Source organism: Colletotrichum karsti, assembly GCF_011947395.1.
Source record: "Colletotrichum karsti strain CkLH20 chromosome Unknown Scaffold10, whole genome shotgun sequence".
In the NCBI taxonomy this organism is placed as follows: domain Eukaryota; kingdom Fungi; phylum Ascomycota; class Sordariomycetes; order Glomerellales; family Glomerellaceae; genus Colletotrichum; species Colletotrichum karsti.
The window spans coordinates 458,292-479,820 of record NW_024065910.1 but is presented as its reverse complement, the minus strand read 5'-3'; the positions used below and the strand labels follow the sequence as shown (position 1 = coordinate 479,820).

Here is a 21,529-nt window from a genome sequence, read left to right as displayed (position 1 = left end):
GATTGTGAGGTCCTGGAAGTTGAGTTGTTGCTGGATGCTTCTTCTGAAGAGGCTCGGTGTCGAGTTAGCACTGTAGCTTGATGGCTACATTCACACATGAGCTGGAGCCAACCCGTACGCTACGGTCACCTTCGTGGCCGGGGTCCTTGAGCTTGTTGTCATGGGATGCTTCATGCGGGGTATATATGGATGTACACACGTGTCTAACTTACACAAGAAACACAATCATGCCGGGGCTTTCTTTTGATTTCGCGAATCGGCTTTGGTGTCCGAGACGTATAGACATGTGGACGTCACTGGGATCTTCTGGATATTGCCGCAAAGGTCGCGGCCATGATATCGCCCCCCGTGAGCGTTGTTTGTGGTGTGTTGGTTAGGGATACTTCGGGGATTGGAGATGGAGTCGACGCATGCCAGGATGGCTCGAGAAAGTATCCCTGAATTGACGGGGAATCTGCATAGATGCGAATTCTTCCTTCGCGGTGTTATCAGTGGGACCAGTACCAGGAACATGTCGCATTGCGTTGTCTTTCCCAACAAGATTGCATGGGGTTAATTAATTAGTAGTAGGATCTCGACGGGGTATGAATTTGATACTCTCAAGCCCTGGCGTAAACGCGGTGCGAATTGAGAACCGGGGGCGACGGTTTTTCACCATCGCCGTGCCCGAAAACTATTTAATAGGCCATCCTTGGGGAAAGTCTTTCACAAATTTCAAACTCGCTCATTGCCAGATCTATGGTCCATCGGGTCTCTTGAAACACTGGGCGACCTTGGAGACGCTGGATTATCTGGCAATGGTTCGCTCTCAAGTGCTCAAAGCTGGCCAGTCAAAGACCTGGGGTCTGAATGACGAAGGATGGCGGCACGTCTCTCTCGTATTTCGTTGTCCTGGGTGGGAACGTGGTGGAATAAGAAAGAGGAATCTCGGCTTCGACTGAGTCCACACGGGTTGTAGGTTGGGATGGTATGTTTCATGGAATCGTCTATTTGCCTAAGGACTGTCTCCTTATGGCAACAACCAGTCAGCAAGCTACTAGCTGAGATTGCGGGTTCTGCATACAGCTATCTACTCTCTCGAAACTAGCTGGTTATATACCCAGTGGGGTTCGACGTTGACCAGGCGTTCTTCCTCTGACGGGCTTCTCAAGCTCAGCTGTTCGACGGTCCAACGGGAATAGGCATATAACCCTGTGGGACTTCGTGTAGCATCTAAACCACAGCAATGGTGTTGAGTACATTCTTACTGAGCTGTGTTCTGTGAGGTAATTCTGCTCCTGGTGTGTCCATAGGACACGGAACTCGATGGGACTGGGGTCGCCAGGTGAACCACACCTCACCAGGCTCACTTCGTCGTTGTCGTCACCGGGTTATTCCAGTGGAATGCCCCAGAGACGATCAGCTGCGCCGTTTGGAAACTTCGAACATCATCTCCACAGAACTGAACTCGGTTGGCAGTCGGCACAGAGCACGACGTTGGCGCGTTGGACTAACTGCCCTCACGAGCTAACGCTACCCTGGAGTTTCTGCAGGCGATCGTGCGGGTTGATGGCTTCAGAGAAATTCGGAATCTATCATATTTATAGCGTTGCGAATCAACCTTCCTGAGACAAAACTCGCGATGGCACCCGCATGGGATGAAGGTTCGGTCTATCAGGCTATTCATATCGCATCTGGAGCCGCGGCATAGCAGTCTATTTCTTGTTGTAAGATCAACCGTCTCGACTTCCCTCGCCTTTCTGCACTGCTCTGGAGCAGGCAATGTCAGGTCGTGCGGAAAAGGAGTATCAGCAGTGCTTCCAGGAACGTCGGTTGGTCGAAAACGTATAGCAGTTAAATGGGCAAAAGGCAAAGACCTCAACACCCGCAGGCCAGTTTGAAGTCCCCGGTACAAGTTTTGTTGCAGCAGTAATGCACGCACGTTACTTGAGGTTTCCTAGAACGCGAGGCAGTTCTACTTCTTTGAGCGAATCGTGTCCCTGTTGTTTGTCGTTCTTGATGAGGTATTCCGGCCCGATGTATTAGTAGACGGACAGAACAGGAGAATATATGCCAAGACTACCTCGTGATATGATTGAAAAGACTCCATTTCATGCTATTAAGGCTCTTGGTGGCATGCAGAGCATAGGTACACCAGAGGTCACTGGTCATGTAAGTACAGCTCAAGTCATACTGATATAGCCTCTGACTACAGTTACATTGCGAAGGCCATCTGTAAGCATTGGGTTAGCTCGAAATGGCCTCGAGGCTAAGCTCACCTGACAAGAGCTGAGGTTCAGACCATCGTATCTTTAAGGGAGATAGGTGGTGGATCAGGTTGAGTGACATGGCCCACATTTGGATTCTTATTCGTACCATAGAAGGCTGCTGTGCATCAACACCTACAAGCCTACATTGTCTTCCTGTCTGAGGCTTTGGTTTAGAACCAACAGAGATGAACTGTAATCTAGATACCTGTGGAGTAAGATGCTTGGCCTAGTTATCTGCGCGCTTGTCTTCATCTCATTCCAAGTATTCAATTGGGAATACATCGAGGGGCAATGCTCTGTTGTCTGCTTTCAACTCTCAGAAACCCAGCATGCTCGTCACGCTCATGTTGTTTCTCGACTTTGAATTACGTTACTGTGCTCTCCAGAACCAAGAACTATCGGCATGGTGTCTGTGCAACAATTACTTGAAATAGTGGCTGTTTATATATAGATCTGTGACCTGTGAAGCCGAGAATAAGAGGTTCAGAGGCGTTCCGTTGGGAGAAAGTCTTGCTCTTGTTCTACTCCAGCCCGTAGATTTCTATTGATCCCTGATAGTTGCCGTCTTCCAGTCCTGGTGTTCAGCGAATGCTAACCACAACCCGTTCCAGTTGAAACCATCATTCGTTTATGAAAGCCTTTCTATTCGTTTGACCACGGCTTTCTCTGCGCAAGACATTGGGCGTTCTCACTGGTTTGTGCTCTGGACGGCTTGGCTTCACTCTCTGGAAGGACATAGTTTCGAAACAGCTGAGAGTAGAGGCTTGAAAACAGCCTGCTCTCATCCGCTCTTGAGAGTTTTGCCGTGGAAATATAATACCAGAGAGTTGTTGGTCTCAATAATGTAATGATTCGGCCGGCCCCAAGGTCTTCCTCCTTGGTCACTCTTCGGGGCCTACATGGGTGCTGATGACTTCGAGGCCTTGGTCGCTCAAGTATCCGGGGTCACGGTGATGCGGATCTCGGGTATCCGTTCGTTCGCGTGCTTGTTCAAAATCTCGTGATCGATGGAATGATCGTTCTCGACAGTTACGAGGAGGGTTGAAGCGTTCGCCGGGCCGACGGTGTCCATGTTAGTGTAGTCGCATCTGCCTTCGAGTTGTGTACCCTGGTTCTTGTTTTCGTTCACGGATGTAGTATTCGTGTCAGGCCGGTAGGCCTCAGTCAGCAAGAGAAAAAGAAGCGGGAAAAGCATGTCGTCTTTGGCTGATGGTGGTTGAGGGAGTGCCAGTGTGCTGTGTAGAAGTGGACCGGCTCGTGAGGCGCAATGACTAGAGACAAGACAACCGGGAAGATCAGAGTAAAAGCGAACTATATATCTTTTTTGGATTCCTTTCTCCGAAACGTCAGAGTATCAAGGTCTTCATTGGGTGTAATCCGTACCGCGGAGAGATGGAGGTCTAAACCGAGTCCAGTTTTGCTGTAGCGGGAACTAAATCTCAGCCCGGGGCTGCGAGGCTGTTTGCCGTCGTAGTCTTTGGAAGCATTGCAGAAAACAGGTCCCATCGTATTCCAACGGAGGCGATGGACACAGTCGATGAAGCATACCTCAGTGGCGATTTCATTCAGCACTGGCACAGCTTTCTCTGGCGGCGATTAACCTGAATGCACAATACCCTATTGACGTGAGTAGACCTCAATTCAGAGATACATAATTGAACTTCATGTTGGGGTCGAAACTTTTGCAAGGTTGTAGTCGATGAATTTCCGCGCACTGGCCAGGATTGTGTCCGTTTGCTTTTCATCGGTGGCATTCTTTTGATAGCCTTTTCCATCTTCACGTTACGGCATCTTCCTGTTACGGCATCACACACTGTCCCTAGGTACTGTTATCTCCGGTGTATCGTGCTGAATACTTAAAGCACTAAGCGCAGCCAACATTTTTCCGTCACTGGTGACCACTTGGCATCGTGATTCCCACTGAGTTCCAGCCATTTTGAGAACAAGGCATCACTTCCAGCGAAACGCTGAGTCAATGGTAAAGGAGTTGACCCTTGTGGTCCGCCTCATCGAGCATTATAGAAAGACTGGAATATCCCACCACAACGAGTCTGCAAAGAACACTTGGGGTTCATCTAAGACGTAACTTCACCACCCAGCGGGTCCGAAAGTCGTTGTATTCGACAGAGCAGGACACCACAAGCAATGGAACGCTTACTACCCGCATCCCTCATCTTGCCTTCATAAACAGGGTGTCCGAGACGCACCAAACAAATCACCGGAAATCACCATGGTGGGCTTTCATCAGTTCCTCCCCTTGGACCAGCAACATTTCGGAGGCGGCGAATCCGGAACAGAAGCAGCTCAACTTGTCTCAAAGAACCGGCAATCGGCTTCTGCACCATGTTCCCAACCGGACGACGGTACAATCGTATTGGTTGCCCTTATTGCAACGCCGTAGTGGATGGTATTCCTGTGGATAAGTTCTTGCAGATATAAAATCTCAGACAACACGACTGAAAGCCAATAATGACGGCGGCAAGCTAGCGACGCAGATGATGGACCAGTATGGACAGAGCATTGTCTTCCTTGGCGTGAAGAACAAGATTTGCCAACGGATGCAACCAGTAAACAGGCGATAAGCTCGTGTTTTCAGACTCGTCACCTTCACCCCAACATCCCCCGACACCGTCGTCACCGCGGAGGTATTTGCTCCTGAATACGCCCAGGCAAGCAGTATACCGCACCCCGGATGTTGTCAAGCACGTCGGCAAGCAAGCATCTCAATCACGCTTCTCACATGGGAGATGCGGTTGTGAAAGACACTACACTCACCCGGTATTCACCCACACCCTGTTACTGCTGTGTTCAGGTAGAATTAACAACTCCTGCTGACTTATGTACCTAGAAGCAGTTTATCGCAACGTGGGCAAAGTACACATGTTGACTTACACCCGGTCTCTCCCACCTTCCCTGAGTAAGCCAGCCGGACATGGCTCAGGATTGACAAGACGTATAAAACTAACAAAGTAGTTGGCACTTCAGTCCAAGGCCCAGGCATTGCAAGGTCTTCATCCCAGGAAAGCTCATGCAGGAGCTCCTCGTACTTCGCGCCAAACACCAATAATGGAGTCACACAGGTCGATTATTTCCGTCCAGTGACCCCACAAACAGAACGCAGTCCATCCGCGATGGCACCTGTCCCTCGTCTGTCCCTCGTGTCGCCGGAGTATTCAAGCAAGCCCCATCGATCAACGACATCACACTCCGGCCCGACATCGACACCAGAACATCGATTCAAGTCCTCCGCATCCATGCACACGAGAACGTAAGGGGGATGGGGCAAGCACCGGAAGAGAGACGCTTGGTCCCGTCACAGAACTGCTGTAGATAACTTGGCGACGCTGCGGGAAGAGAGTCTGGGGTTAAATAGCACTGAAGAGAGTAGTCTGAAGCAGAATTATAATAATAGTCATACGGATCTTCAGAATCCGAACCAAAACCATTGTCACTGTGCTCGTCTCTAGCGTATCTTTGCAAAACAATGAGACCACCATTATCCGCTGTGCTATGTTTTGCATCGGGGTGAGTAAGTAGCACTTCTCTAATCCCACTTATCAAACACCGTCCCTCGCCCGCCGATGGCATCGCCGAGGCATTATTCAATCTCGAATAAATCAAACTGTAACGAGATCACCTGCCGGACCGGTGCCGGGGTGATTTCCACACGTCCCGCGCTACGAGCTGTTTGATGCCGCGGCTGGCGAGGTTGCTGTTGATAAGCTCCTGGTGTAGGTGCGGGTTGATGAAAGGATCTCTCTCTTTAGTAAAGTGGGTTTATAAACTCACAGGTCTACCGCTTATTACCCGGCTCCTCACAGAAACTCCAAGTCTCGAGCAAGACCATGTCGCGATCCTCTCACTCCAGACAGGAGGAACCACGAAGCCCGACTTACACGGATACACGAATACACGTCTCCCACCATCGCATCACCCAGCAACCCCCTTCACCAAAAGTCCCTCCACGAACCCAAACCAACAAACTCCCTCGCTCCCTCAGCCTCATCACCTCACCTCCCTCCCTCCCTCACAACCTTCCCACCAAAGCCACCCCACGAAGCTCCCCCAACCCTCTGCTGCCCGCGTCATTCTAGAACATTTCCACGGAGAAAAGCCCCAGGGCACAGCCAAAGCTTCTCCAGCCAAGCAGAGAAGGGACACCGTCACCATCACAGCCACGCAAACCCTAACCAGCTGCCCCCAAACCCATGCGGCATTTGAGGACGAAGACAGCACAGAATAGGCTCGATCGGATATACATCCACCTCCCCATCCTATTCCCCTTCACCCATCGGGGGCGTGTGCAGAGTAAAACACCGCCGCTCACAGCCGACAAAAGATGAGCCGAAAGGGTGGTTTGTTTGCTTGACATCACCGTCCGATCTTGCTCGACCAACAACCGTCCCGAATTACCGCCCCAACTTACTCATCCCACCTCACCTCACATCTCACCCAACCTCAGCAAGAGAACTTGACTTCAAGCCTGCGTCACAGAGAGCTCAGCCCATCTTCATAAGCCACCAAACTCAATCCCCCCCCCAGGTCCCCTGATCTCGTCATGCCCATCAGAGATCTAGGGCACCGCGCCCAGTGAAACTGATGCCCGTCTTGGTTCGTTCGAGGCAGACTGCTTTCTTACCCAGGGCAGACTTTCTCTTGGTCCCCCTTCCTCGCCTTGGAGGAGGAGGTGGTGCTTCGGACCCCTTCTTCGCCTTGCAAGATGTGGCTTCGGATGAAAAAATGCCAAGTGTCATAACATCACAGGAATCTCACATCACACTCACCCAGGAACCTTTTCTCACGAGCAACAGAAACATCTCCGGGGCGTCGCCAAGACTCCGGTCGACAAAACGCATCAAACAAATCACTCATCCTCAACCTTCCCATCATGCCCCAGATGGCGCAGCGCGGCAATTTCGCGGTTCTCTCTCTCAACCCACGACGGGCGCGCGCGCGTGCCCCCATCCCGATCAGAGTTCGAGCGCACAGCGATCCCAACACCCGGAAATCCCAGGCACCGTTCGCATCCTCCGGTCTTCTGCAGCAGCAAGCGCTATCCGATCCTGACAGCCCTCTGACAGGCAAAAGAGCCGAGAAGGAAAGAAAAATCCCCCAACCGCAGATCCGGTGCCATGCAGAATGACGAGCAGCAGCCAGTTCCGTCCCGGGCGGGCGGGCGGGCGTCAGGTCCAGGCAACTCTGCACTGCACCTCAACATTGTTCGCCCGAAGTAAGTAAGAAACCACCAAAAAAAAAGTTTCGAAACATCGAAACGCAGCAGTGAATGCACAGACGCCCCCTTTCTACCCAACAACTCGAGAGAAGGATCTCCCTGCTGGAGTTGGAGACACTGTGTACATGTCAAACAGCTGCCATCCCGCCACACGAACGACGTTTCTCCGCAATATCATTGAAACTCGAAACGCAATGCGTCGGGGGGAAACAAAGAAGAAGGGAAACGCATGAATTCCCAACTGCTCAATCCCACGAGGGAAATGGGGACTCGGAAACAGCAAACAAAAAAGACCGGACGAACACCCGAATGGCTGGGTTATCCTTTTTTTCTCGATCCCCAAAGATTTCTGGGGAATGCGAAAAAAAAGGTGTAAATGCGCCGCGGTGTTTTAACGTTTGTTGCGTGTAAGTCGGATGCGGTCGGGATTCGCTGCGCGTGGCAGCTGGACGTTTCGTAGGGGGATCGCAAAAAAGATCTCTGAGGGGAGAGATGGATGAGCTTGTTTTCTCACCGAGCCCGATTGATTCGCGGGTTCGGCGTTCTGCCAATGTTGCCAATTGGACGTTCGCTGCTCGGCGCCTTGGCTGTTCCGTATCGTATCGTCCAAGTCCGGCCGTTGACCGTCCAAGTATTTCGAGGCTGTCCGATCGCACCGCCGTCCGCAGGGAGGTAACAAAGGCGCGCCAGATGCGACAAGAGTGACAAAAAAGAGGTGAAAGAAGGAAAGAGAGTGAAATGTCGTCGCAAAATGACCCCTTCAAAGCCACACGCCGAACCGACGCCTGCCGCTCGTTAGAGCCAAGCTGACCATGCTGGTCTGGTCTTTCTCTCGCTGTTGCCCTGGGGAAGCCAAGAAGGGCCAAGACAACAAAAAGGGCCTGGTCAATAGATAAACAATCAACACTCATCAGCACAGCAAAACAAGACGTTTCACACCCTCCGAAAATCGACCCGATCTCCAGAGGTTGGTCACCCGCATGACACCCAACAATTATGTCTGGCCCCCACTCATAAGAGAGAGAGGGAGAGAGGCCTGCGGTGTCGAGATAGGTAGGTGATCTGTTAATGAAATTCCTCCTCGCCGCAACAGCGGTCATCCCCCCAACTGGCAGAGTCAATTCCTTTCGAAGCCCGCTTCTAGAATGGCGGAAGCAAGAAGGGAGGCACCGCGGCGGACGCGGACGGGCGGGCGGGCAGATGGGTTCTGCTTGCTGCTTGCTTCTGCCGCTGCCGCTGCTGCTGCTGTTGTGGAGAAAAACATGTCGTGAACTGGGGACCGTACGGGCGACGACCGTCGAAAAACAGTAAGGCGCCAGGAACAGCTGGCAGCATCTCTGGGGACTGGCGCCATCTTCATGTCTGGCCGCTGGATTGCCGCGGCTCGGTCGCTGCAAGATGGAGACCCCAATCAAACCCAAGATCCATCCCATCCCATCCGTCCAACGGCATCAAAGAACTCGGCTCCGTACTCCCTTAAAAGGTGCAAGGTCGGCTCTGGCTGTGGAACATCGGACTGGACTTGCGTGCCAATGGCCTTCCTCCCGTCGAACCCTACCGACTGCTGGACGGAGACTTTCCGGCGTGCTCCCCAAGGTACCTGACGGCGTAAAATGGGTCATGGCGATTTTCACGATGGGGAACAACGCCGAAGACGAAAGGGAAACCGCGGCACAGAAACCGGCCCTATTCCCGGCAAGTCAGCCAGAGTCCAGTGCCCACTGACTCGTCCCCTTTCTCGTGCCTTCTCACAGAAACGGGGCGGACGGGATCCTCAAGAGTCAAGGGCAAAGGTAGGATCATGAACAACAGCAAGATACGGCCCGTAATCGTTAGCCAACGGCAACTCCACGCGGTCAAGGTGATCCCTCACCGCTTGATGACGATGTGCCGTGAGGAATGTCACCTGGTGACTCCCGGTGCCGTCCTCTCTCGTAAGACGATTCCAGCCCATCCCAGCCTCGCTCGGGTTGCCCTGCCTCGAGTCGCAAGATCCCGCCCGTGATCCAACCTTGAGCGTCCGCGACTTGGATATCGAAGTTGCGGGTTAATAACGACGACAAAGAATTACGTTGTCCAGAAACCGGCTTCTTGACCTGGTTTCACTTTCATTGGTGTGTTTCAGGACCCAGTTGGGCTTGCGACCTCGAGCTCTCGATGGTGAGCTGTGCCGTGTGCGTGTGTTGCGCGTATGCGACCTTGCAGCCCGCAGTCAGCCGCCTCGATGCGATGCTGTGCTGCGCGCGCTGTCCTTGACGTTCCATCGCCAAGTAGCGTACCGAGTCGAGTCCAGTCGCGCCGTTTTTTTGGCACGACGGGACAACGTTTGGCGGCCGACTCAGAGGCCTAACTGCATTCCATTTTTTCTTCCGGAACTTTTCGAAGCGTCTTGGCCGCAGCTGCAGCTAAATTGACACTTCAGGTACGGTGCAGCGCGTGCTTGGAGTGTCTCCATTCAGAGCTAATTGCACGCTGTACTCGAACGGAGACTTCAATCTCGAATTCGCGCTCGATGACTGTTCATTTCAAGCTGCCGACCCCTCCAGACAGCCCTGCGACGGCCTATGACGTCCATCGTGGAGGCAGAGAACGCATTGAGCAATTTCAATCGGACGAGATGAGGCGGCGTATCGGCAGACTGGGAGGATCGCCCACTCAGCTCATTAGGAGAAATCGAAATTTGACACGAGCTCCAGCCGAGCCCTATCAGCTACGCGCCGGTTCCTTGGTGATCGAAGTAAACAAACGCGATGGTACCCATTTCACCCACAGCTTAATGTCCGAAGATGCCAGGGTTCATGGGCGCAAGACGGTGACATGATGCAAATAAGGGAGCATGCCAACCGTGTCCCGAAAGACAGAGAGGCCAGCGTCAGCGATTAAACCCTTTTCGCCTCAAGCGCTTCAAAGGCTTGCCTTTACCGTTGGTGGTTCACCGCAACAAGGCAAGAGGCTGGGTCGTGACGATGCGGATGAGCTTGATCCAAGACCGATTTTGGCGTTATTGATTATGAGAGTCCTCAGCCCACTGTTCCCCGCCGACAAGGACGTCGAGTCCGGAGGTGGATGGGTGCTGGATCACCTCATCACCCACTGAAATCCAGATGAACGCCGCATGCCGGGTTTAACCCCAGCGGTCAGAAGACCCTGCCTGCTGAATGGCGGCATTCAGTGTGCCGTGCGCTGGGGAAGACGGCGTCGCGTGTAACCATGACCGATAGTTTGGCAACTGGATCGGAATTCGTGGCGTGTCGCGACCGAGGCTTTATCGTGACTAATCCCTGCTTGTCATTACGTGCAAATGTGCACCAGCAATGCAAACTAGAAACGAGATGAGTGATGGGCCCGAGTCCCAGAACCCGAATTGTGCAACACCTGTAGGGGGGATTTGCAAATTGCCAGAGTTCAACGACAACCTCAGGGCGTGAGAGGAGGTTGGCCGTGTTCAAGGGCTCGAATGGGCAGCCAAGACTTTGGGGTTCAACTTTTCCCTCTCAGATCGTATCAGTGCAACGAGACGGCGGCGGATTCCCTTGGCGTTTTGCTCGCTGAATTTCCTCATCCTGCACGGCGCAGCGGGAGTTTGCGGGCAGGACTCGAAAGCCAAGAAGATCATCTATACTTGGAAATGGCCTTGTCTTAGATGCGAGGCGGTCGTCGGCTGGAAAAAAGGCGCATATCAAAATGCGGCAGAGGTTGTCATCGTGGGCGGCCAAGACTTGTAAAGAGGCGATTCGTTACGTCGGGGACCTTCTCCAAAGTCACTAGGCCCGACTGACTCGGATGGGGGTCATGTAGACCCGAATGACGGCCGAATGAGGCTTTCGAAGGGTAGGTTCGCAGCAGCAGATGCGGGAGAATCAGGGCCGTCGAATCCCCGCACTCTACAGGACGCGGGAGCTGAGGCACAGCGCAGGTGCGCGCGATTCGAGCGACGAAATCGGGGGGACGAGCAGCCGGGGGGCACATCCGAGCATTTTGTGGTGGGTGGTGCTGGCAGCTGCAGCGTGCCCCGAGATAGCCAAGGCCAGATGTGTGGACGATATGCAAATCATCCAATCCGACTGCGAGATTTGAAATGGCTCATCTCTGCCGGCTCGCCATGATGCGTGCGTCTTTGCCAGGAATTGCCAGGAACTGGGAGCAAAAACACGGCGGTGAATGAGCGCCGAGAGTCTCCACGAGTCCACGAGGACAATTGCGAGGTTTGGCGAACGAGGATGAGATATCCAGCTGTCCAGGTCCACGGCAGGATACCTACCGCCTACCGCCTACCGCCGTTGAGCGAGCTGGAGAACAATCCAGCTACACATGGGCTTCCAGTAGGCCCGGGCGTCTTCTGTGGCCATTGACAAGGCATGGCAGGCTGGGATCGTGGAAGTAGCCGCGTGATGGATTGGCGTACCCATAATCTGTGCTCAAGTCTCGGTGAGAGGTTTCAGCGGTCGGCGAATTTCTAGTGTACAGCGCTAGAAGCACCCATCAAAGTGGCTGCCGACCGGATGAGTAAACGGGCAGGCGGTCGGCAGTCCCAGAGGCGAAATGGCCAAGCGGACCGATGATGGGCTGTCAAGACTGGATCCCCCGGCCTCCATAACGGCGAGACCGAAGGCTGACCGACACGGCTCCGATCACAAGACTGGCGAGAACTGGTTTTCGCGCTTCGTACGGGGATAGCTGAAGCGTCGATCGGGTGGAATGCCCAGAAAGCTTAGGTCAGCTTTGTGGTTCGCGAGGCGAGGGAAGAGGCGTGCGTCTGTTAGTCACGCTGCCGCGGTTGCAGGTTTTGTCGCTGGCCGGTGCGAAAGCGACCTATCGAATGGTGCGGATCGGCCGGAGCGGCGACGTTCAACTGAGTAAGACGAAGGTCACGGAATGGCAAAGCCCTGGTCGCGATGACGTAGAGGTGTAAAACCCTTCTTGATAGACGAGGCTCGGAGAAGGGATTGGGGCCATCGGTGCGATTCCGACTCGGCATCTTTACTTCGTGATCCAATTAGGCCTGCCAGCGCAATAGAGCACAGGGCAAGGCAGTCTGTCGTTCACGGGAGGCGTACTCCATACACTATCGGTATTCGGTACGGATACACCAGGCCCGTGTCTGGAGCTGGAGCTGGAGCTGGAGCTGGGCCCGGAGGTGGAAAGACATCAACGAGGGTTTTTTTCCGCAAAGAATGGGGGACCCTGTATGCATGCGAGGTGCGGTGAACAGTGGATAACCGTCCCGTAGCGCGTGCCTGTTTGTCGAGAACACAACGTGGATAACACGTATTAGCTTAGTCGAGGTTATTCTCCGCCGGTTCCGTTGGCGCGTAGCCCATGGAGCAGACCGGGCATCGAGAACAATTCCATACGGACATGTACGGCTTGAGCTGCCTTTTGGAGGTCATCGTGAGAGCGATTTTTGGGGTAAATGCTGAGCTTCTGCAGGACCCAGACTGTGCCGAGAGTCTCATCCCACGTTTCCCCGGGTTGGAGAAGAGGCCAGGCCATTCAGAGCAGAGTCGTGCAGCTGGACAAGACCAGGCAGAGTCGCACCGTCGAGTCTTGGCCTTGGAGAAAGCGACTTGCTGGAAATGGACGTCGTTCTTCCTCATCCACAGCGGGGCGGGCTGGGCAGAGGCTCGGTTTCTCGTTCGTCGGTATCGCTGTTGGATGGGCCAGCGGGAGGGATCAGAGGTGGGCGGGCGAGGTGGTGGGGTCGACAGCTTTCCGCTTGAGGGGAATACTGGACGGATACGCAGCATGCAGCAAGGTTTCCGTACGGTACCTGAGGTTCTTTCGACCTCCTGCTGGCTACCGCTGCCGCCATCTCCATCTTGGTCAAAGACGGGGTTTTCCATTGAGGCTGGGGAAAGGCGACATTGACAGGGTCTCGACGGGCGAGATCCGCAAGCCACAGGAGGTTGAGAGATGGTTGGAATCCGTGGTGGCTTCCAGTTGCCCAGCTGTGTCTTTGAAGTCGACTTGAAGACTGGAGAGAACGGGCGATGTGGGTGTGAATTGTGGATGGCCCGATTTGACGGATGGACCTGTGTAGGGAGCGGGACGTGTTAGCGGCAGCAATGGTGTTGCCGGCGATTGCCCTAGCACGAAAGCAGGAAAGACCAAGTCGCAACGGAATAGCCGCCCCAAGAGCCTAATGCTAATGCTAATGCGTTTTGCAAGACTGGTGCAGTTGCAGTAGGGCGGTTTGATAGTGGCGGTTGCCGGTGGTGCTTCCATCAGTACTCTTGCTCTGGGCTTCGCACCGCATGTCTACATGGTATCTGTACGAAGACAGGAGCGTCGTGCGCGCGATCTGTCGCTGTCAATACGTAACGTCAAGACATCGACATCCGTAGACGCAGGAGTCGAAATGCACGCATGTCCGACGTGCCTCGCATAGCGCTCTTTTTGTCATTCGTCCGCCTGCTAGTGAGGCGCAAATGATCGGAATACGGAGAAGGAACATATTCCCGTCGTTGCAATCCTTTTTGCAGTAGCGCTTGAAGGGATGGCCGACGTGCCGAATCCAGTAGACGGGATGTCTCTGGTTGGACGATGAATGCCGTTCATCGGCTGCTGCAGAACCTGACCAAAATTCCGTCAGAAAAAAAAAAAAAACAGAAAACGAGAATTATCTTTCAAATGACGGACCAATGAACGATACAGTACGTATCGCTCGTACAGGCCGCCTTACCCGTAGCTGCTAGCCAACATGACTGACCGATTCCATCTGAGCCAAGCCCAGAAATTGGAAAGAAAATGGCGCTCCGACAGTGCAGACACGGTGCCATAACATCAAACGTCGGCTTGTCGAAAAGCCTTCGAAAGGGCCGTTTCCTGATAAGAAACGATTGGCAGGTTTCCAGCTCCTAGCAATATTGATTGGGGGTGGTTCGCATTCACAGGGTTGATGACGGCTGCTCCCAACCCCCTCCGAAAAGCCCGTCAAAGCTCAATCACGAGCAGCCAGGGCCCCTAGAGAGGTCGTCAGAGTCGCCCATGACTGACAGCGACACCTGAAGGACCAAAAGCTTGTTGTGATCCACTCCACGATGAGTGAGAGCTGTTGATGTTTGGCCGTGCTGTTATTCCGGGCTCGACTGTGTGGGTATCGTAATGTCCCATGTCGAAAGATGTTCAGGGAATATACGTACTTTAAATTTTTCACAACTTGCACTAGACGACGTTAGTGTAAGATTGAGACTGGCACGCGGCGCGAAGTGCGTGATGACTGAGTGACTTGACTGAAGAAACCAGCGACTGCGAAAAGCCTCATCCCGTCTTCCGGGTGGAATAAGCGTCGTGGGGGAGCGGCCAGCAGCGTCAATTGGCGTCGTGTTGCCCCAATGGAACCGGACCCGAATGAGGCACTTAATGGCGGTTGAATAGAGACATGGACCGTTGCTGACCGCCATCCGTCCATTCATCCGTTGTCGTCGTCCATGTCATGTTCCATCTCGCACCCAACCATCCATCATCACGGGCGTCAAAGCTCACACGAGCGGTTCCATTCGGGCGGCAGGGTGAACGGTGCGCTAGAAGGCAAGGGAAAGAGCACCTGTCTGTCACCAGCAGCCATCAGCCGGTGCACGCTCCAAAGACTTGAGACGAGACGAGGTCGACGACGACGAGGTGACGGGGGCGTCGTCCAATGCCTGGGAGCAGTGTCGTCATTTGCTGCCACGGTGCAAAAATCGCGCAAGCCGCCGTTGTGATTTCCCATTTGTCTGGGCAGTCCCGGAGACCCCAGGAAGGGAAACAACGCGGAAAGGCCGTCTGGATGGCAACGGGAAAAAAAGACGCAGTGCTGTAATCGAGTATTCCCGCGGCAAGGCGAAGTCTACCTTGGGCTGGCAGGCAAGGTACTAGAGGCAGAATGTCAACAGGTACGTGAAGGTGAGGAAGAGCTTACCTTAGAATTACCTACAAACTGTGGTTTAACCTTTGCAGCGTTTTGGTAGCCGTGTCTGAGCAAGGTACTGCCGAGACCAGGTAGCGCTGCGTAAGGTTGTACGTACCTGACCTGACTTTCTTCGAATGTTTCTTGCTGTCGGCAACTCCACAAGCTCGAGGCAGGGAAAGCGAAAGGGAAAGGAACGGCGGGCACACCTTTGCTGCTCCCCAGATGAGCGAGGTATCACCGACGCTCAGCGAGCCAGTCACAAGCTTCGGGTTAGTGGGGGAATTGGTGGTCCTGGGCCGGACGGGTGACTGAGCAAAGGACGTGGATAAAAAGGTCTGAAAAAATAAAAACGATACATACGGGAAATCTTCTTGGTACTGTTAGTACAGCGGCCAGCCGCTTCGCCCAGCTAAAGAGGCATTCTCCATAGAAAGGAAGGAAAGGCAAAAAAAAAAAAAAAAAAAGGTGAGTTGGGACCACCTTCCCACTTCAAGAAGACTCCACCTCGACTCCCACTTCTGGGTCCAGGTAAGGCACCGCCGTACCTTACCTTCCCCCCATGCTTTTCAGTGTCATTGTCCAATCTGATTGCTTTCCTGAGCTGGGAAACCTGCACCTCACCTGGTCCTGGGAACTCTAGCCCGGCGAGTCCATGTGGGGCGCCGTAGTATCGCAGTACACTTTGTTTACTCGCGAGATTACCTTGTCCATCAAGCTTGCCGCACTGTGGCTTTCACTGGTCTGGCGTGTGCGCGCGCTGCAAGGGTCCCCAAGCTCGTCTGAGTGTCCTGAGTGCTGCTCGGATGGTAAGGTGTTTGCATGGCCCTGTCGTCCGCTGGGAGCTTTGCCCCAAATGTGCCATCCCATCCGCGTAATCGCAAGGAAATCAGCGCGGAAAAAAAAAATCTCAGGAAAATGGAAAACCGCCTAAGCTCTGGCGCAGGATGACGGCGTCGTTGGTCCGTGGGTGCTGAGCTCCAGGCTGTGTGTTACTCACTCACCTTCCAGGTCATCACCTCCTCGGAACAGGATCTGTCATTCTCGTTTTGCGCTGCTGCTTGCGGTCACTGTCGCGCCCCCGATTGCTGCCGTAATCCAGAATTCCTCATATTCTCTAGTGGTAAGAACCGTCAGACGGGACACAATTCGTACTGTACATGAATCTTGTACCTTGGCCCCCCAGACCGTTGTATTCCAATACTTTTTTTGATGGTTCAACTCGGCTTCTTGAAAGAGGTTTCTATCGCGCTCATCATCAATCAATCCTTCCCTTGTCGGGATGACTGACTGGGTCCCAAGTCGACCTTACGTCCAGGATAGATCCTGACCCAGGTCTGGCCAGTCCTGTCCCTGGCGCGTTGTAAGGTGTCGCGTACCGTGAACCGATCTGTGCATGTAGCTTCTCCAGCTTCATTTGCCTTCTCCGCGACCTGGCCAACACACTCGGTGCATGTACCTGCCTACCTTTTCTGGAGGTGGATCCCTATCGTCGTGGACCTTGACCTTACCTCACCTTCCCTGCTGTTTTTTGTTTCTTCCCCTACGGATACCACTGCGACCTTACCTTTTACCTTATTACGCCTCTCGTCAACAAGGTGAGAGAGCACCTGTTGTTGTTTTATCATTGATACGGATACCATAGTATGCTTTGCGCACCTCGGGACTGGGGCATTGTCTCCGTCTACTTTGCGCTGTCTGCCCTGTGCCTGTTCCTGAAGTGATGAAGTTGCAGTCTGCCCGTGGTCCTTGTTAATGGATACGGGTGGAAGGAAGGGAGGAGGAGTCGAGCCTGGCCTTGTGGTCCTGCCGAACCGCTGCCGTTGCCGTTGCCGTCGCCGTCGCCGCCTTTTGTCATCGCGGCTGCCGTCCGTGATCTCAAGGTCGGTAAGGAAGGAAGGTATCTCGCTCCTGTCTCGTAGCGCATCGCTCTTTCCTCGCTCCTGTCTCGCTGTTGCTCGAGACTTGAAAAGAAAAGAAAAAGGTGGACGGACCAATACCGTTGGTTGCGGGTACGTAGTGGGGACCTCTTTGGGATGCGGATTGGCTTTTTTGCTCTTGCTCTTTTTTTTTTTTCCTTTCTCTTTGCCCTGGGTCAGCTTCGCCGTCGGCCGGATAGCTCGCTCACTCGCTCCACGGTCCACGCCTTCCCAACACGCCCACTCCCAGTCCATGTCTTCTCTTCCCACACCCACTCCAACTCCGACCCACGTTCGCTTCACACCCCCCCTCCCCCGTCCCACACCTGCCGCCTTGGATCCACACCCGTCTACCACGGTTGCGCCAACTAGGTGCTTGTTGCTGTTGCTGGTTGCTCTCTTGCTCTCTTGCGGCTACGCTGCACCACACACGCACTCACGGCCCAGGTCGTCGCCTTCTTTTGGCCGTCGGTCGTGTCTCTCCTACCCCCAAGCCCGCACTTTCTTTAAAGTAGCGAAGCTTCCGCACCTCTCGAGCCGGACTTCCCTTTCCCTTCCTTTTTTCCTCATCACCCACGAAGGCTTCCTATATCAAGTCGCCTTTCACATTCGTGTGGTGCTCAACCTCCTCCCCCTCTCCACTCTCCCCTCTGCTCAATCACCTTTCCTACGCGTATCCTGCGACCTTCGAAATCAGTATCTTTAGGCTCGTCCTAAGAAACACCAAGCAGCGCCGCCGTACCTCGGAAATTTCTACCAACTCAACTCCTACTATCCGCGACCTTACCTATTCGCGCATAATAGCTTGAGCAGAGCTCGTCTGCATCACAAACCGTCGCCATGGCCGATTCACACGCCACGGCGCCCGCCATCAACACCCCCATCGAGGGTCACAAGTTCGATGAGAAGGAACGCCCCGTCGAGTCTGCCCCCGCCACCAAGACCAAGGTCGAGGAAGAAGAGGAGGAAGATGAGGACATCGACGCTCTGATCGAGGATCTCGAGAGTCAGGATGGCCACATCGACGAGGAGGAAGAGGGTACGTGCCTGCTCCTGCCGTTGCCCAGCATCGTCGCATGCCTTTATTGCCTCGTTGCTGAGCACGCACAAATCCACCACAAAGACATGCAGCTAACCAATCCCTTACAGATGAGACTCCCGGCACTGGCCGTGTCGTCCCCGAGGACCAGCTCCAGACCGACACCCGTATGGGTCTCACTGAGGCCGAGGTTCTCAACCGCCGCAAGAAGTGGGGTCGCAACGAGATGGCTGAGGCCAAGGAGAACCTCGTTCTGAAGTTTGTAGGTCATCCCGCGCACCTCTATGGCATGCCGGACGAAACAGTCGCTAACCTTGGTGTAGTTCATGTTCTTCGTCGGTCCCATTCAATTCGTCATGGAGGCTGCTGCCGTCCTGGCTGCCGGTCTTGAGGACTGGATCGATTTCGGTGTCATTTGCGGTCTTCTCTTGCTTAACGCTGTCGTCGGTTTCGTTCAGGAATTCCAGGCTGGATCTGTAAGTCAACGCGGACCCACTTCCTGGCACGCGTTGCCAAGGGTGTTCCCAACAGCATTGCTAACGCACGACCGCTTAGATTGTCGCCGAACTCAAGAAGACTCTCGCTCTCAAGGCTGTCGTTCTCCGTGACGGCACCCTGAAGGAGGTTGAGGCTCCCGAGGTCGTCCCCGGTGATATCCTTCAGGTTGAGGAGGGTACCATTATCCCCGCTGACGGAAAGATTGTTACCGAGGATGCCTTCCTCCAGGTCGACCAGTCCGCCATCACTGGTGAGTCCCTGGCTGTCGACAAGCACCAGAACGACTCTTGCTACGCTTCTTCCGCTATCAAGCGTGGTGAGGCTTTCATCATCGTCACCTCCACTGGTGACAACACCTTCGTCGGTCGCGCTGCCGCTCTCGTCAACGCCGCCTCCGCAGGTACTGGTCACTTCACTGAGGTCCTGAACGGCATTGGTACCATTCTCCTGGTCCTCGTTGTCTTCACTCTCCTCATCGTCTGGGTTTCCTCCTTCTACCGCTCCAACGGCATTGTCGACATCCTCCGCTTCACCCTCGCCATCACCATCATCGGTGTCCCCGTCGGTCTTCCCGCCGTCGTCACCACCACCATGGCTGTCGGTGCTGCCTACCTTGCCAAGAAGAAGGCCATTGTCCAGAAGCTCTCCGCCATCGAGTCCCTTGCTGGTGTCGAGATTCTCTGCTCTGACAAGACCGGTACCCTGACCAAGAACAAGCTCTCTCTGGCCGAGCCCTACACCGTCGCCGGTGTCGACCCCGAGGACCTCATGCTCACTGCCTGCTTGGCTGCTTCCCGCAAGAAGAAGGGTATGGACGCCATCGACAAGGCTTTCTTGAAGTCGCTGCGCTACTACCCCCGCGCCAAGTCTGTCCTGTCCAAGTACCAGGTTCTTGAGTTCTACCCCTTCGACCCCGTCTCCAAGAAGGTCACCGCCATTGTCCAGTCCCCCGCCGGCGAGAAGATCACCTGCGTCAAGGGTGCTCCCCTTTTCGTCCTCAAGACCGTCGAGGAGGACCACGTCATCCCCGAGGAGATTGACCAGGCCTACAAGAACAAGGTTGCTGAGTTCGCCACCCGTGGTTTCCGTTCGCTCGGTGTTGCCCGCAAGCGTGGCGACCAAGGCACCTGGGAGATTCTCGGTATCATGCCCTGCTCCGACCCCCCTCGTCACGATACCGCCCGCACTGTCAACGAGGCCAAGTCTCTCGGTCTGTCCGTCAAGATGCTTACTGGTGATGCCGTCGGTATCGCTCGTGAGACCTCCCGCCAGCTCGGTCTCGGCACCAACATCTACAACGCTGAGCGCCTTGGTCTCGGTGGCGGCGGTGACATGCCCGGCTCTGAGGTTTACGATTTCGTCGAGGCTGCCGATGGTTTCGCTGAGGTCTTCCCCCAGCACAAGTACAACGTCGTCGAGATTCTCCAGCAGCGTGGCTACCTCGTTGCCATGACTGGTGACGGTGTCAACGATGCTCCTTCCCTGAAGAAGGCCGATACCGGTATCGCTGTCGAGGGTGCCTCCGACGCTGCTCGCTCCGCCGCCGACATTGTTTTCCTCGCCCCCGGTCTTGGTGCCATCATTGACGCCCTCAAGACTTCTCGCCAGATTTTCCACCGCATGTACGCGTACGTTGTCTACCGTATCGCCCTGTCCATCCACTTGGAGATCTACCTTGGTCTGTGGATCGCCATTCTCAACCGTTCCCTGAACATTGAGCTTGTCGTCTTCATCGCCATTTTCGCCGATATCGCCACCCTGGCCATCGCCTACGACAACGCCCCCTTCTCCAAGACCCCCGTCAAGTGGAACCTGCCCAAGCTCTGGGGTATGTCCGTCCTCCTCGGTGTCGTCCTCGCCGTCGGTACCTGGATCACTGTCACCACCATGTACGCCCACGGCCCCGACGGTGGTATCGTCCAGAACTTCGGTAACATGGATGAGGTCCTCTTCCTTGAGATCTCCCTCACCGAGAACTGGCTCATCTTCGTCACCCGTGCCAACGGTCCCTTCTGGTCTTCCATCCCCTCGTGGCAGTTGTCCGGTGCTATCCTCGTCGTCGACATCCTCGCCACCCTCTTCTGTATCTTCGGATGGTTCGAGGGCAACCAGCAGACCTCCATCGTTGCCGTTGTCCGTATCTGGATCTTCTCTTTCGGTGTCTTCTGCGTCTGCGCTGGAGTCTACTACATGCTCGAGGATAGCGCTGGTTTCGACAACCTTATGCACGGCAAGTCGCCTAAGGGCAGCCAGAAGCAGCGCTCGCTTGAGGACTTTGGTAAGTTTATATACCCTTTTACCCCACACAATGTGTCTGGTTACAGAATAACGGCTAACCGTTTCATCAGTCGTCTCCCTGCAGCGTGTCTCCACCCAGCACGAGAAGTCACAGTAAAGAGGGACATCTTTGCAGAGTCTGAATTGGACATGACAAGATGTGTGTCATGCTTCATCGATCTGCTGGATGCTCTTGGGCCACTAGATTTCGGCCATAATCAACCGGAGAAGCAGACATCGGCTTTCTCTTTGTTTAAAATTGTACGATGTCAACATCATCGGTAATTACTGTGATTGAGTGGAAGTGGGGGAGAATACCCTGAAGTGCGATTAGACCTAATACAAATTCGTAAAATTGAGTAAATCATTGATTTGCAATTCTTGCTCGCATGTGATTGTTGGTGTTGTGAAGATCTACGAGAATAA

General features: G+C 54.2%; 2 protein-coding genes across 2 annotated transcripts; one reads left to right on the top strand and one right to left on the bottom strand.

The window, feature by feature from the left end:
• Nucleotides 1-3,180: 3,180 nt before the first annotated feature.
• CkaCkLH20_03991 (uncharacterized protein) lies at nt 3,181-3,444 on the bottom strand (the record flags this gene model as incomplete). The annotated part of the gene is made up of 1 exon (XM_038886710.1): nt 3,181-3,444. The coding sequence occupies one exon, from the start codon at nt 3,442-3,444 to the stop codon at nt 3,181-3,183; it is 264 nt and encodes an 87-aa protein (XP_038747960.1).
• A 14,685-nt stretch (nt 3,445-18,129) lies between these two features.
• On the top strand, nt 18,130-21,221 carry CkaCkLH20_03990 (plasma membrane atpase; the record flags this gene model as incomplete). The annotated part of the gene is made up of 5 exons (XM_038886709.1): nt 18,130-18,328; nt 18,439-18,590; nt 18,652-18,804; nt 18,884-21,104; nt 21,175-21,221. 5 exons carry the CDS (start codon nt 18,130-18,132, stop codon nt 21,219-21,221), a joined length of 2,772 nt encoding a protein of 923 aa, XP_038747959.1.
• Nucleotides 21,222-21,529: the final 308 nt, after the last annotated feature.